The sequence below is a fragment of the Pleuronectes platessa genome, chromosome 12 (genome assembly GCF_947347685.1).
Source record: "Pleuronectes platessa chromosome 12, fPlePla1.1, whole genome shotgun sequence".
Taxonomy (NCBI): domain Eukaryota; kingdom Metazoa; phylum Chordata; class Actinopteri; order Pleuronectiformes; family Pleuronectidae; genus Pleuronectes; species Pleuronectes platessa.
Window position 1 is genome coordinate 25,143,903 of NC_070637.1, and position 15,723 is coordinate 25,159,625.

Consider the following 15,723-nt stretch of genomic DNA (forward strand, 5'->3'; position numbering starts at 1 on the left):
CCTCCCTGGAAGATGCACGTGGAGGTGGAGGTGATAGGAGATGTGTGTACATGCATGGAGGCACATGTGATGAACTTGGGTTAAACTTGTGTGTAGGGTGACTCCTTTGACACTATCTCCTCAAGATCCGCTCATTGTGAGTACGTGCAAGTGTGTGTTTGTGTAATAGCATTTTAGGGTGGGAACACACACGCGCACACACTCACACAGACACACACAGAGTCTCTGGTGAATCGAGGCGACTGTTCTGCTAAGTGGCAATGAATAGGGTCTTGTGATGTGCTCTGATGCCAGTGCTAAGCCAGCCACTGACAGTTAGACTGATCCCCGAGCATGTCTCTGTCTCTGTTTGGGATATAAATCTGTACTTGCAATGCACCCATGGGTGTTGAGGAGATGCTAGTGAAGGACACGTTCTCACTGTGAGACTGGTGATAACATCGGATATGTCACTTGTTATAAATTCAGTAAAAGACAGTTCCTTTTATAGTTTAATAAAAATAATGTTCAACCCTGTTGCTCCACTACGTCAAGTCTTATTAAGCCTTGTTTTATTAGACGACAACAATATGACTTTAATGAAAAGTCTCTGGTCTGAGCGTTGATGGAAACATTTTGGATAACATAAGTACACAAGTCAACAACAAACACAACATAGGTGTAGTTGTTATAAGTTGTTTTCCTGTTTCAGTTCCTAAGTCAAAGATCATTGACTACCTGACTCGAGGTTCATATTTAGAGATGACAGGGAAATTGTTTGTGTGTCCCACATATAAATGCACATAAACAGAATGCACATCAGCAGAATTGGGAAACCCTATTGTCCTCTCATTGGGGGAAAAAAAAGGAATTTCAAAGAACAAGCACTCACCCATGCACACCCATGCACACACATACATGCACACACACCAAGGCACACCAGCTCCTTATCCAATCCCTCCACTAATTCCCCCTTGGTAGAAGGTGTTCATTGTTTCTCTTTCATTCTAATCTCTCCCTCTCCTTTTTTTAAAATCCATATTAGATTCTCTTTGACTTGGCCACAATCGGAGGCACTGAAGCAGAGCATCACCCTGCTAATGCTCTTTGTCTCCCCAGATTTGTCACTTAGCATGGAGAGTACACCTTTGTCATGGAGCAGGGTGGGAGAGAGACAGACTCTCACTTGGGGCAATTGTTTCTTGTCACAGGCCATCTTAACCCCCCCCTAGCAAATCAGCTTTGCTCTGGATTAGGGCCCTATCATACCTCCGTCAGATCTCAGCAGCCTTCTTCAAACGGCTAAAACAAACAGATCCTCAAAGTGGGAATCGAGTGGAAATGGAGATTCGGATTCCCACACAATAAATCCTGTATGTTGTCTTTTACCTGGAAATCGTCACGTGACATCTCTGAGATATAAAGGATCCGGGGGCCGGGGATGTTGTCTGGAATTTTATCAACCAAACATTTGAGCTTCTTAACGTCCTCTCTGGTAGTGAGGTTAGAGCAGGACCCATCACGCCACTGTTCAGGGATCAAACTCCAGTCAGTGACGCTGGCCTGCAGAGAGACTTCTGGTTCTGCACCTTTCTACTCAGACTTTAAACCTCTTCACCTGTTTATTCAGAGTTCAGTGAAGCTCGGCTCAGTACGCAGAACCCTGAACTGGACAATCGGTTGTATTTGCCGTTCTCTCACTTGCATTGACGAGTCCCAGTTACTAATTTTCCTAAAATTCATCACTGCACTTCCTTGGACCCTGAACAATACACATGCCGAGCTCGAAGCTGATTGGATGAATGGTCGTGGAGATTTCAAGGCTCAGAGATCGACCGGAACCTTGACTGAGATGTCTGCAAGTTATCAGTTGTGCTTTGTCTGGTGGGTAAGTTTGTACGTTATAATGAGGTGAAAGCTCAGAAGAGCCTGGGTGGTCATCTCCTCAGTTACACACACACACACACACAGACACATACACACACACACACACACACACTAATCCAGCCCCTTTTCATGTCTGTCAATCCTGTCAAACTTTATATGTGGGCCACAGATTCGGACGCTCGCAACCATTGGTCCTGGTATCTGAGCGGCTTCCTCCTTCAGAGGGAGTAATCAATCCCAGATAGAGGAGCAGGGTATTGGCTCTGTGGGGGGGGGTGGTGAAGCCGTTTTAGGCCTTAACGATGGTCAGAGACGGTGAAATGGCAGGAAAAAGTGATGAGCAGGCACTTCACACACCAGGATGAACTCCAGCTATAATCCCGTGGACCTATCTCTCACGCCATGTTTTTCCTCCCCCTCGTGATTCTCTCTTTCTCTTTCCATCACACCCTCTCCCTCATTTTCTCCATCCCGTCCCCTTCTCATGACTTCTCTTTCTATCAGTCTCTTTTCTGTCCACCTCTCTGTCTTCCCTACCCGTCTCTCTTTCCACACTCTTGACCAACCCCTACTTTCCAAACCCCCCCCTCATGTCCCTTTCTCTTTCTCCTGCAGAAGTGCAGAGCCAGGGCTTTTGCCTGCTGGTAATTTATTTTCCCATTAGCCCCCTCTCTGAAGTGCATGCTCTGGGTCTGAGTGTGTGTGTGTGTGTGTGTGTGTGTGTGTGTGTGTGTGGATGGGGGGGGCACTGAGGGCCACCCAAAAGAAAGATCCGGAGAGTTGAAGAGAGGAGGGCACCCTGGACACACTGATAAGACGAAAGAGAGGGAGGCAGGGTGGGAGGGACATGATGGGAGACGGAGAGGACATTAGATACTTAGTTTGGTGTCCATCTCAGCATTTTCACTGGTTATGAATTATTAATAATTTCAGATTGATGGGGCTGATTAGAAAAAGCTTAAAGAAAATGGCAGATGGATTGTTATTGTGTCAAAATGATCACCTGATTCATTGCTCCACAGGGAATGGGCAACAATTGTGATCATTTAATTGTCACTTATCAAACAAACACAAAACCTGAGATATTTCCAGATTCTTAATGTTCACTATTTGCAGATGTAGATGTTTGGGCTTCCTCAGGCTTTTTTCACTAGTTTAGAAATTTACTGATAATTTTTTTTCTTTCTTCCAGCTCATTCATCCTGAAGAGATTTTTGTAATGAATATAGTTTGGTGCTCAGTGAAACGCAGGCCTTCCCCTTAAAGTTAATCAAGCTGCATAAACGTGCTCACAACTGATTTATTTTATCAATTTTCATGAATTATTCCCTAACAAACTGGTGAAAATGTCAGACTTGCTATATCTCACAATGTCCCATCCGTCCACCTCATGGAGATCTATTCATCAGTTTTTGTGTAATGCTGCTGACAAACAAACAAACAAACCAACAAACAAGCAAATGTGCAGGAGTGAAAAAACATAATTTCCTCTGCAAAGGTAAAATATAAAGTTTCATGTCTTTAAATGGTCTCCTTTGAGGATTCAATCCGTGTGCACATAAATCTGTCTGGTGTTTATCTACACTCTTATTGTTTATTTTTTGCTCATTGCATATTGGCTTTAATGTTAAAACCCAGTGTGTTGTAAGGTTAATCTCTGTGAGAAGAGCACATGGTAAAAACATTTACACTTAAGTCTCAGTTAACGTCAGCGGGAAGGTGCTCTTCAGTCTGCTGACTGGTGCTTTGGCTGTTTGGTGCAGAGATGATAGACTTTATAAAGCAAGAAGTTTTGCTAATGCTGTTGAACCTTTGAATTTTTTGCAATTATCCAGTTGACGTGTGTGTGTTCTCGTGTGTGTGTGTGTGTTCTCGTGTGTGTGTGTGTGTTGCTGTGTTTTGCAGGCTTGCAATAGGTTCCTCTCAAACGAACCGCCTCTGCTCTCTCAGTTCGGATTAGGGCTTTTTAAGGGCTGGTTGGTTTGTGACTCTCCTCCTTTCATCTGTTGCCATCAGAAGCAACCCTGCATTAAACACATTCCTCTCTGTCTTTCTGTTGCTCTGTGGCCCTAAACCCTCCTCTCTCTTCTGCACACACACACAGACACAGACACACACACAGACACACACAATGTTGCAGATTTACAATCGCATTACCCGGAAATGTTGACGACAATAAGGTTTAAATAGAAAATTTGATTATAATTGATAAATCGACCTTTTAATCCAAAGGAAAAACCAGTCAAATTCTGAAAGACTGTTTATAAACTTGTTTAATGAACACAGAGATGAGGTTGAAGTTTCCCAGGTATGTTTCCACCAGTTTGTGTATTTGTGATTTGTGTTGTGGAGCCATGGTTTCAAAGTCCAGTGGATACAAGTGCTTTCGTTTCACACACTTCATTCTGCCACTTTGCCATCAACTCTCTTTTTGTTGTTGTTCACGTCCTCCCTCGTGAACATGGTGGTGGTCAGAGTGCAAAGTGTTTCCATAAGTTAGTTTGGGGGGGGGGGGTGGTGAAGTTCTGTGTGATACACAAGGTGGTTCTAGTGAGGAGCAATTCTGTCCTCTTTTTAACTTTCTATTTGTGTGTCTGTCTGTGTGTGTGTGTGTGTGTGTCTTGCACATGAAAACCATTTGCACAGTTCATTCCATTATTAAGACCATTGTTATTGTAATTCACATAACTGCAGTGATAGTATTTCATGCCTTTTTATGTCCATTGTTGCTTTTTAAAATACAGACACATACACACAGCTCGGGGAAAAAAATAAATCCTCACATATAATAGCAGATGAATAAATTGGCCTTAATCTCCGTGTGTGTGTGTGTGTGTGTGTGTCTCTCTCTGTGTGTGTGTGTGCGTCTATAACACCTATAGTCCAGTATTCATAGGTGGTATGTAAAAAGGCTCGTCTTATCAGTTATCAGGGGAGTCCAAATTGACACAGAGGAATCACTCCATTGTGTGTGGTTTCAAAGAGAGATGTGAGCACATTGGATGTCTCCATTTCCAATAACTGTGACCTTGAGGCGAGAGGAATATCACAGTGCCCCCCCACCCCCACCCCCCCTACCAACCTGCAATCTGCTGACTGCTGAATTCAACCACAGCCAGCTGATTTTGGGAGTCAGGGCGGTGGAGGGCTAATCGGTGCAACCTCAGGCTTATTCTATAGAGTAAATTGAGTTCGGCTTTTATTTTATTTCCTGAACCGTGCGAATGCAAATTACAAAGGCCTGTGTACAGTCTAGTGTGCTCTGGAATATCTGCAGCCTCTGTGTTCCTTTTTATCCGCTTTGAGGAGGCAGGTTTTTGTTTCACCGTTTTCAATTAACACATTTCAAAACAGGAGGAAAAACAGGAGGATGTGGAAAGAGCCAGAAACTCTGAGGAACATTCATTGTTTCTCTTCTGTCGGCCTGCTGATCACCACAAACTGCCTCGATTGAGCAGTATTGACACAGATCTGGTGCACCAGGGCTGTGTGCACGCCCTGTGGTGGAGCTGGTTGCAGCTTCCTGTCAAATACATGTAATGCAGAACACTGACGCTGCACAAAGAGCCGTTCACCCGTTAATTCAAAGTTCAGTGACGTGTGATCCCAGTAGGCTGAATCCCCGACTGGAGAATCAGATGTCGTTGCTGTGAATGTGCCGTGACTGTCACTTTACTTTGTTGGATCACTGGTCGTCTATTTATTCAAAGTTTATTTAAATTGAACATTTCAAGTATTAAAATCGCACCAACTTTGACTCTGAACCTCCACGATCAGGTGGAAGGAACGTGAGCCACACACAGACAGAGATTTGTCAGTGAATGTGACTTCTGAGATGTGCAGTCTTCACACGTCGGAGTGTAACTGACCTCAGTTTGTCCCGTTCGCCTCCAGTTTTGTTTTGAAGCATCGGGCTTAAGTCAGATACTCATCTGCTTGTTGTGGAACCAGTGATTCATCACTTGTCGTCACAGTGGTGATGCTAAAGCCACGTTCTTATCCTCCATCTTCCTCAACAACACACAGAACATCACCGCTCTCCTCAACCACTGAAGAATCACTTGTACCTCGATGCTCATAACGACAGGAGAAGTCACAGTTAACATAGGAATAAATAATGTTGGTGTATTAATTAAATTTGCTGTTATATGGATCAATAACGACCATCGACCATCGACAGTGGTGACCTGTGTTAAAACACCATTAGCTGATTGGTGTGTGTCTATTGGGCTCCTATTCCTTTTGTTCATCATGTGCTATCACTGCCCAACTGTGTGTGTGTGTGTGTGTGTGTGTGTGTGTGTGTGTGTGTGTGTGTGTGTGTGTGTGTGTGTGTCACTGTGTGTGTGTGTGTCACTCTGTGTGTGTGTATGTGTGTGTGTGTGTCAGACCAGGTCCACACAAAGAAGCCAGGTTCTTTTAGCACTCAGTCTAATTAATCCATCTCTGGGTGACAAAAGGATCCCCCCCCCCCCCCCCCTCCTTCCTCCTGCCCGTCCCATTGGCATTTTGGGGCAGAGGGATTCAGCAGGACCCCCGGGCACCCCTCTTGCCCTGACCCCTGCCCCCCCACCAGGGGAGCATCTGTGAATTGATCCAGGGCCAGCTGGCACCAGGGGAGAGGGGCAGGATGGGTACTCTAACACACACACACACACACACACACTGTAGCCTCACACAAAATAAAAGATCAAGTTCATTTTAATTCATTACAAATACAATCTGAGCATAAGTTTTAACATGTATCTGGTAAAACGTGGCCTGTGTGTGTGAGTGAGTCGTAAGTTAGCTGTTGTAGTTTTACAGAGATGCAGCGAGGAGGCAGTATATCGCCATTGCCCCTCCCTCCATCCGTCTGTATCTCCTTTGCCCTCTCTCGCTCTCTCTCGCTCTCTCTATACACACACACACACACACACACACACAATCACTCAGGTATTTAGTCGTTCTCTGGGCTCAGAGCACATTTCTTTCTGTAATAAATTAAACTTCTGTATTGTGCTTCCTTTTCATTTTACACATTGTCACAACCTCCCAGTCACCCTAATCCTGACTACACTCCCCCGCCCCACGTTCTCTAAAAGACACACACACACACACACACACATGCATGCATATGCACACACACACACTCGTTGATTGACAAGTAGCATCCGGGGAAATAGGGCAGATTTCCATTGTTTGCTGGCCCTACTCAAATCTGTTGAAATGGTTATTCCATTCTTTTGCCAGGGTATTTGCATATCTTTAAGTATTTCCTATTTTTCAAGAACCACCCCCCCCCCCCCTCTTTTCTCCCCATCCTCCTTTTTGCTAAATCCCTTCTTCTTAAGTGTTTGGTGCATTTGGCAAATTCATTCATAAAGTATCTACATGCGCTATTAGCTTAGTATAATAGCTGGAGTGTAATCTGCAGAGAGATAAGAGGTGGAGAGGGAGAGTTTTTTCTTCTTCTTCTTCTTTCAACGGGCTGAGAAGAAGAGGTTGGTGGCCGCGGAGAGGATACATCATTATGTTCAGACGTGGAAACGAAATGTCAAGTGGCCGCGCTACTCAGTGGGTCGGTCGGATTCTTCTGTATTTTATTAATTTAATTATTGGTTTGAGGACGGAGCAACATGGGGAAGAGGAGGTGAAGATGGAGAGAGATGGGAGGATAGTGGGTTTAGATGGGATGGAAAGAAGGGACAGAAATAGACGGGTACAAGTTAGAGAAAGATGATTGTAGGTTTTATGTTTTGTCCAAATGCATCAGGAGAGAAACTTGTGAGGGAGGAGGCCTGTTGCCTAAAGCCAATAAGAAAGCAGCAGTTATTACAGAGATGCATGTCTAGAGAGCCCATTGGACCCATAGACACTGTTAGGAGTGAGTTAGTGAGACTCAACATCATATAATGTTTAATAATTACAGTAAGTGGTCATTTCACTAAGTCACTTACACCCAGTGTCAGTATTCAAAGGGTTGACCCATAGAGTTCCATTTCCTATTCAGAGCTTACATAGTTTCTCACAATATTACCAATAGCTTTACCACTTTGTACTGATACTAACTCTCTCTCTTTCTGTGGTTTGTGGGTGTGTGTGTATGTGTGTGTGACAGAGAATACCCTGCAGTCCTCAGTGATAAGGCTGAGATTGAGTTTTCCCCACTGAGCCAAAGCCTCTGAGGTTTGTGTGCCCGTGTGTGTGTGAAGACGTCAGGAAACGGGCAACGTAAAGAGCTTGTATCGCTTTATCTGCCACAGACGGTGGAGCGTGTGTGTACACTGTATGTATATATGCTCTTAACCGGTGTTGTGTGAAAGAGAGCTGGCTGCTCTGCTTTGTTCGGCATAGTGCACATGAGAGGATGGATCCTCGGGGCTCGATTCAGAGCGGAGACAAGAAGGTATTTTCCTGTGGTATAATAACAGAAGTGTGTGTCTGTGTGTGTGTGTGTGGAGGTGTATCTACAGTTACTCATGCAGTGAAATAGAGACAAACGCAGAGACCAAGAGGAATCAGGCAAATGTAAAGACAGAACATGAGTTTTAAGTTTCTCCAATAGAGCTCTGCCTCCTCCATGTTAGTGGAAGCAACATGGACCAATGGCTGCGTCCATATCCATACGGTGTCTCCTCATGTAAATTATCACAAACAAGGAAAATATGGTTGTAGAAATAAAACAGAAGAGAGGAACATAGTATGTAAGTTGCTTCAGTAGATCACGGAGGTGAACCCGTCCAAGACCAGACTGACAGCAGAGGGGTGGCAGACAAAAGACTGGAACACCCCCAACTTCTGTTTTTAGGTTTTTCATATCCAACATTTTCCCTGCAGTTCATATTTTCCACACAATGTCCTCAGGCAAGCAGTTTGCATTTTTGCATTTGCCATCCCACTGACTCCATGACTTCTTATCATCTGGTCTGTGGCATGTTCCTGAATTCCAGTTTGACTTCTCCCCTCTCGACCCAGAGCTCATATCTGAAAAGTGCAGGAATATAATGTCTTCAGCGTGGACAGGAAATATCAGGAGGGACTTTTTACAACCAACTGAGTGATGGAGGGCACTGGTTTCTTAGCTTGTTCAGAATTTACCAACTAACACTGACTATTATTCATCTGCATGTTGTAAACAGTCATTAGCAGGGATGAAAAGAATGATTCTGTACCTGGTGTTAAAATTAATTTGCACTGCACTGAACCTTAAGTACCTGTTTCCCAAAGGAGGATGTAAAACAGTGAAAAGAAGTTCAATAAAAACCAATTAAGTCTGGAAGAATTACCTCACATTAAATGTTAAACTTAATTTTAAACAAAACCCTTCTTTTCTCTTGGGTGTCCTGTTTGACACCTGCATGTGTCAGTGTAATATTAACCTGAATGTGCTTCTTGTGTCTCTCTCCCTGTCCAGGAGTCTCCCTCAGGGCGGAGGAAGGCCTTGGCCACCAGCAGTATCAACATGAAGCAGTACGCCAGTCCCATGCCCACACAGACGGACGTCAAACTCAAATTCAAGCCTCTGTCGAAGAAGGTGGTGTCGGCCACGCTGCAGTTCTCCCTCTCCTGCATCTTCCTCCGTGAGGGAAAGGCCACGTAAGTGTCTCGGTCTGTTCTCAGTGGAGAGTCAGGGTATCAGCAAGATTCAGGTCCCTCACGAATCTGGCTTCTGATTCTTCTATTAAAAATAATACTCGACTTTCAGTGGAACACGTCCGCCTTAGAACTACAATCTCTACGTCTTTGTTTTGTGACCTGCAGTCTCAGCCGAACCAGAGATGTTTGAATAATAATGTTATTGAAGATTTGATTGCACGTCTATTTAAACTCAGACTTGATGTCCTCAGCTCCAAGTTCAACCTGCTTTTGCCTGAAAGTGAATTTTATTGACTGAATGAACTTTACAATTATAAAAATATTCAAAAATATATAAACAGGCATAATGTAAATGCACACATCTCTATTGTAATTTACAAATACACACACACACACACACACACACACACACACACACACACACACACACACTCGGTACAGCTTTGTATTCTTTCTCACATGGTCGTCTTTGATTCCACAGACACACACTCTCAATCAGGACGTCTGCCGTTTGTTATTCATTCTAATTTGAAAGCAGCAACTTTCATTTAAAGACTCACACACACACTCACACACACACACACACGCACACACACTGGCAGAGAGAGAGAGAGCAGCGAGGCCTTTGTTGCGGTGCGGATGGCGGGTCGATGGCGCGTAACCCCTGTTAACCCTTCGGGGAATGATGTCGGCCACACACAAACAAACTCCATCACACCAGTTCAAATGAGCCCGTGGGTCTGGGAAACACCAAACACAAAGAACTGAAAGGAGGATACAGTGATTATGACGGAGCGGCGGTATCGAGGGACTGTGTGGGGGGGGGCATACACAAGGCAACATTAAATACTAGAAATAATGTAGAAATGAATGCATGTGTGACGATGGGGGGGGAACGACAGAGACAAAGGGAGGACGGGTAAAGGTGAGAGAGGATGAGAGACCAGTTAAAGATATGAGTGAGTGAAGTTAAAGTGTGTTTATGACACTAATGTGTAGACGTTCATGGTCTGAAGGGAAGATATTAAATGATCCCTTTGAATTCATAAATTATTCCCTTTATACCTTTGCATCACCCTGGTAGCTGTCAAGTCTATTATGAAGACATAGATGTTTGTGCACTGATGCTGATATCGGGAGGCAAACATTTCTAATGCCTATATATTGGCTGATGTGTAATAATAGGAATTTCATATGTTTATACTCACCCTACTAACCCTAAAATAAACGCATATGTCTATGAAAGACTACATTTGACGTCTACTATTATGTTTGTATCATCATCATAAACATGTAGATTTGGGGTTGGTTTGCTTTTGAACAATTATGTGTTCTAACTGTCTGTGTTACCTGTGTGTGTGTTGAATTGTGTGTTTGTGCTCCAGTGACGAGGACATGCAGAGCCTAGCCAGCCTGATGAGCATGAAACAGGCAGACATCGGCAACCTGGACGACTTTGAGGAGGAGAACGAGGAGGACGAGGAGAACAGGGTCAACCAGGAGGAGAAGGCAGCGAAGATCACAGGTAAAGAACGGACACAAATCTCTTTCTGTTTCTTCAATGCAGCCACGGACGTATTGTTTTGGACAATCAGTGATAAACCTGCTGCAGTCGATGAAATTCACCCACATCACTGCTTTTTAATGTGTATATTTCTGTGTGTAATCATATTCTTCCAGCTCTTTTGGCTGATAGCTGCGGAGCGAGCTGTAAAATCGAATTCGACAGCTACAATGCTGATAGATTATTGAATTCTCTCAAACTGACAACTTCACTTTGGGGAGGACGTCTCTCTCTCTCCGTCCTGAATAATCAACCCCATCAGAATAACCACGACCCATCAACCACTTCTCTCTTGATATGTTTCCGTTCTAACTTTATGCTTCCATGAGTGTGAGCCTGTGTGAGAATTCAAGGTTGTCTTTCGACTGGTTTTACTTCATCACCTCTGGTTCCTCTTTATCCTTCTGCCTGTGTTGCTGGTGTGGCGGCCTGGCGCTGGCTTGCCACCTTGCATACATACATGTATGTTGAGGATTCCTTCCACAGTTTAATGTATGGGCCCCACCGCTTCCTGCTTTGCTTAATCCAACTTTTCAAAGCGCAATATCTTCATGTTAAGCTTCATGCGTTCCCTCCGCTCTCTTCACGTCTCTGCTCTTTGTCTCATTTGTATGTATATGCATTGAGTGCCTACAGCGATGCACTAGTGTGTGTCTGTGAATCAAAAGACCGGCCAAGCTGCCAAAACTACCTACTCTCATATTCCGCCCTTGGACGTACCTTCCCAACAAGCCAGGCAGCCTCGCCAGCAATAACACACACCCTGCAAAACATATAGCCTCCTTTTATCTTCTACATGAAATATGTAAATAATATGAAGAAAATGTCTTACAGCTAAGAAACGATGTGTTGTACATCTCCATTAAAAGATATGTTGTGTGTACAGGGGTACGAGGTAACCAGTCAGCGAATTAAGCTGTGTAAAATAATTATTTCCAGTTTTTGTGAATGGTATCAATCTGGTCCAGCACATATGGTACAAATATCAGTGTTTGTGTGTGTGTAGTTGTGAACAAACCATCAATCATACCATCATTACACATATGTTCATAAATCAAATGAATTCATCAAGACATTAAACTGAATCAGCCTCGTCTCTGTTTGTTACTTCTCTCTCTGCTGTGTAAAACACACAACACACACAACTTCCTCACACAACTGTGTCGTGAAGGTCCGCTCAGCTCTGCTAGCTAGCGTCCTCCGTTTAGCAAAACAACATTTCCCAGACTGACTCACTTGACTCACAAGGTCAAGAGGCCAAGCTGATAGTGAGCGCCCTCTGCTGGATCTCAAGGCAAACTACTTCTGACGGTCTGATGCACTTCTAGATTGTGAATCAAACGGTTTATTGCTGTTCAGATAATAAGTGACAACCCAATACAAGCATTATCTATGTTCCACACGGAAGTATACAGACTGTTTTCAACTCTATATAAGCAGTGTGTATGTGTGTGTGTGTGTGTGTGTGTGTTCTTGATGGGGTGTGTTATTTTGTCTCACTGCTCTTCTGTCTTCCTCCCTTCCTGTGCGGCCCTGTCGTTTACAGAGATAGTAAACCAGTTGAATGCCCTCAGCTGCTTAGATGATGATGATGATGATGATGATGATGATGCTGCTGGTTTCCTTAAGCGAGCTCGCAAAGCAGCCGCTAAGCCTGCCGCTTCCTCCCAAGGTCTTTCTTCATCTTTCTTCCCCCCCCCCCCCCCCTTTCCGTTCTGCTGACTCTTCCTCCGTCTCGTGACCTTTGTGTCGTTTCCACCCGACAGTTCATTGTTTTCCATCTATTCTTTTTTTTCTTAATCGTTCCTTCTCCAATTCTTTTCGTTTCTCCTTCACCTAAGTTAAACCCCCCCCCCCCATCTCCGAGTTATTGATATTGTGATGTTGTCGTGGTCACGTGTTGTGTTGCAGTTTATTTTGGTTCATGTCGTGATGTTTTGTTCAAGGTGTTGTGGACACGTCCTTTTGGTTCCTATTCTTTGTGTTTTTGATGGTGTGAACATTCTTTTGCTGCAATTGGTAGTGAACCAAACCAGGAAAGAATCTATTACAACAAAAATAAATCTTCTCACAAAGACGGGTTGCTTTATTATTTTCAAATTGGAGTTGAACAGTGAGTTTAAAATCTGTGGGACTCTCACAATGAGACTTTAATATAATCCAATGCTAAATTGGACTGGGCTTGTGTAAATTAGTAAAAAGTTAAGACAGAGTTTAATGGTAAAGGCAGAGAGACTCCCCAGACCCCGGCTGGCTGCTTCTTTCCCACTGGTTCACGTCTCCATATCTTTGAATAGAGCCTTGTGACCCTGGCAGCATGAGACTGAGCTACAGTGAGGATGAAGATGAAGTGGTCTTCGCCTCTCCAGCCAGGATCTCTATAGCAACTCCATGTGCTGCCTTCACCGTCTCCCACAGTAACTTCCCAGAATGCTTCTGTGCTATTATATGTGGTGAAGTCGGCTGTGGCTGCAGAGGAGCACAGGGAAGTTAGCGAGAGGGAATTACATGCAAGTGTTTATTCTCCTGGTTCACTCCAAAGTGCAGAATGTGGTGTATTTTGGGTTTGCGTTGTTTTTATTCATTTCACTCTTGGATATTGGTGTTGTTGTTAACTGGAGTTCTCATAATTCTTTAGACTTATTGTTCATTTGTTTGACTTTTCTTGGGAATCTGTGAAAACAGAGCTGATCAACAAGCTGAACTTCCTGGAGGACGAGGATCAGGAGACGCCTCCTGCCATGAGCTCAAATCCCTTCGAGGACCCCGAGGACGACCTTCATCCAAACCACCTCAACCCGTTTGGAGAGCCCGAGGAAGAGGAGGGTATGTTTGAAACACATTCAGTCAGATTGTATTGGGACCGGCTCCAGACTTTGATTTTATTTTCACCTACAGTTACACAATAGAAGCTTTTGTTTATTCTAGGAATCAGGGGAGTTAGATGTTAATGAATGTTTGGACGTACACATACTGTGAATGTGTGTGATCATGTGTAACTACAGCAGGTGGGCTCCAGTGCTCTCAGATAGCTAAACCAATATTTTTGTCCGACCACTTGAGTGGCCAGCAGTATTAATGTGGACTGTTTGTTTTCTGAGTGATATGCTCCCCCCCCCCCCACCGCCCATGAAGCTGCTGCTGTTTATTTTAGGATATTTGTTTTCATCCACATCTCTTGTGAGACATCCTAATATTATTAAACCCCTTTTGAAACTTTACATAGGCTTTACTGTTTGTTTGTTTGTTTGTTTGTTTGTTTTGGAAATGATATGATATATTTATTATTCGGTAGCAGCTCTGTGTAGTCGTGTGTGTGTGACATATCTGATATTTTCAATTTCCGTGGATCTGATCATGCAAAATGCACGTTTGCATCGTTAAATTAAGCAGAATCATACAAATTATTTTGTCGGGGTAACAACTATAACTAGTGACTTCAGCTAAATAAGTGCTTGACAGAATAATAAAAGCAAAATAAACTGACAGTGTTCACATAATATACAAGGACCAAACTATATAAACTAAAGGAGCCGTGTATAATTAAGGGGCACTATAAATTAGTTTTTAGATTTTTTTTTTAAGGAATCCACAAATAAATGTTCTATTACAAAATGGTAAAGAAAAAAAATATGCCCCTTTAAGCTTTTAAATGGAACAGATCTTTCTTGGCTCACGTCCCGTCCTTCCACTATATGGAAATACATTCAGTGGTTTTTGACTAATCCTGCTGACAAACAAATGGAAAGGGGTGAAAATAAATAAACACAATATGAGAAGACAAATAACCAGATGGTGTTACAAGCTATCACAGAAGATTGTATTGAATCATTGTGACCATGGTTGAGTCTTGTATGATGTGTGTTGAACCTGCAGTCACTGTTCTCTCTCCTCCATCAGAGCCTCCTGCCCAGCCGGTCTTACAGAAGCTCGTCCACGATGTTTCCTTATATGACCACGAGTCCTCGAATCCATTCAGTGAACCAGATGAACTAGAGACACAAACATCCCCAGGGAACCCCTTCGAGGAGCCGGACCAGGACCAGGACCAGGACATAGACCCCCTGCCAGACCCAGAACCCCCGAAGCCCCGGCAGAGGAAAGGTGTACGGCCTGTTGACATGAGCAAGTACCTGTATGCAGACACCTCTCGCAACGAGGAAGAGGAGCTCGATGAGTAAGACCTAATTTCTTTAATTCACTCTGTTTCCTGATCTTTGTTCTTTTGTCACATCGTGTAGAGTCCACACGTCCACCACTGAGAAACATAGTTGTGTGACACGTTGTGTAGTGGCTCTAGGAACAGTCTGTAAGGATCCAGCCTGCCTGGTTCCATTACTGTCGACAGGCCAGGTCCTCTCAGACCCCTCCTTGTGGAGAAGTACTTGTAGCCCCCCCGTCGAGGCGGAGTGACGAAGCAGCTCTTTCAACAGGAACAAGGGCCCTGTTGTTTCACTGCATTCTTGAAGCTTGTCTCCCTCTTTTCCCTCCTCTATCATTCCTTTCTCCCCTCCAATCAACTTGTTGGCCCATACTTTCCCTCCTCGACTTCCTCCTCAGACTTTTTCTGTCTCACTTTCATACCTTCCTCCTTATTCCTCTCTTTCCCTTTTCCGGAAGGGCTGTATGCGAGAATACAAATATACAAGTGAGTTGCTCCAGACATTTTCTGGAACTTCTCCTTTCTTATCTCAGGATGAAAAAGAGGAATCAAC

The 15,723-nt window shown here is 43.8% G+C and overlaps 2 protein-coding genes across 5 annotated transcripts in view; both read left to right on the plus strand.

The window, feature by feature from the left end:
• Positions 1-15,723, plus strand: part of ehbp1 (EH domain binding protein 1) — a gene marked incomplete at its 3' end in the record, with an annotated part of 94,636 nt that overhangs the window by 28,704 nt on the left and 50,209 nt on the right. For all 4 annotated transcript variants that reach the window (XM_053436451.1, XM_053436452.1, XM_053436453.1 and 1 more), the window contains 4 exon segments: positions 9,263-9,444; positions 10,830-10,969; positions 13,694-13,834; positions 14,909-15,185. In XM_053436451.1, coding sequence (XP_053292426.1) covers positions 9,263-9,444; positions 10,830-10,969; positions 13,694-13,834; positions 14,909-15,185 — 740 coding nt within the window.
• LOC128453522 (malate dehydrogenase, cytoplasmic) overlaps positions 13,008-15,723 on the plus strand; it is a 116,992-nt gene continuing 114,276 nt past the window's right edge. Inside the window, exon 1 of the mRNA XM_053436478.1 lies at positions 13,008-13,011. Coding sequence (XP_053292453.1) covers positions 13,010-13,011 — 2 coding nt within the window. The 5' untranslated portion in view covers positions 13,008-13,009. The remainder of the gene's footprint in view (positions 13,012-15,723) is intronic.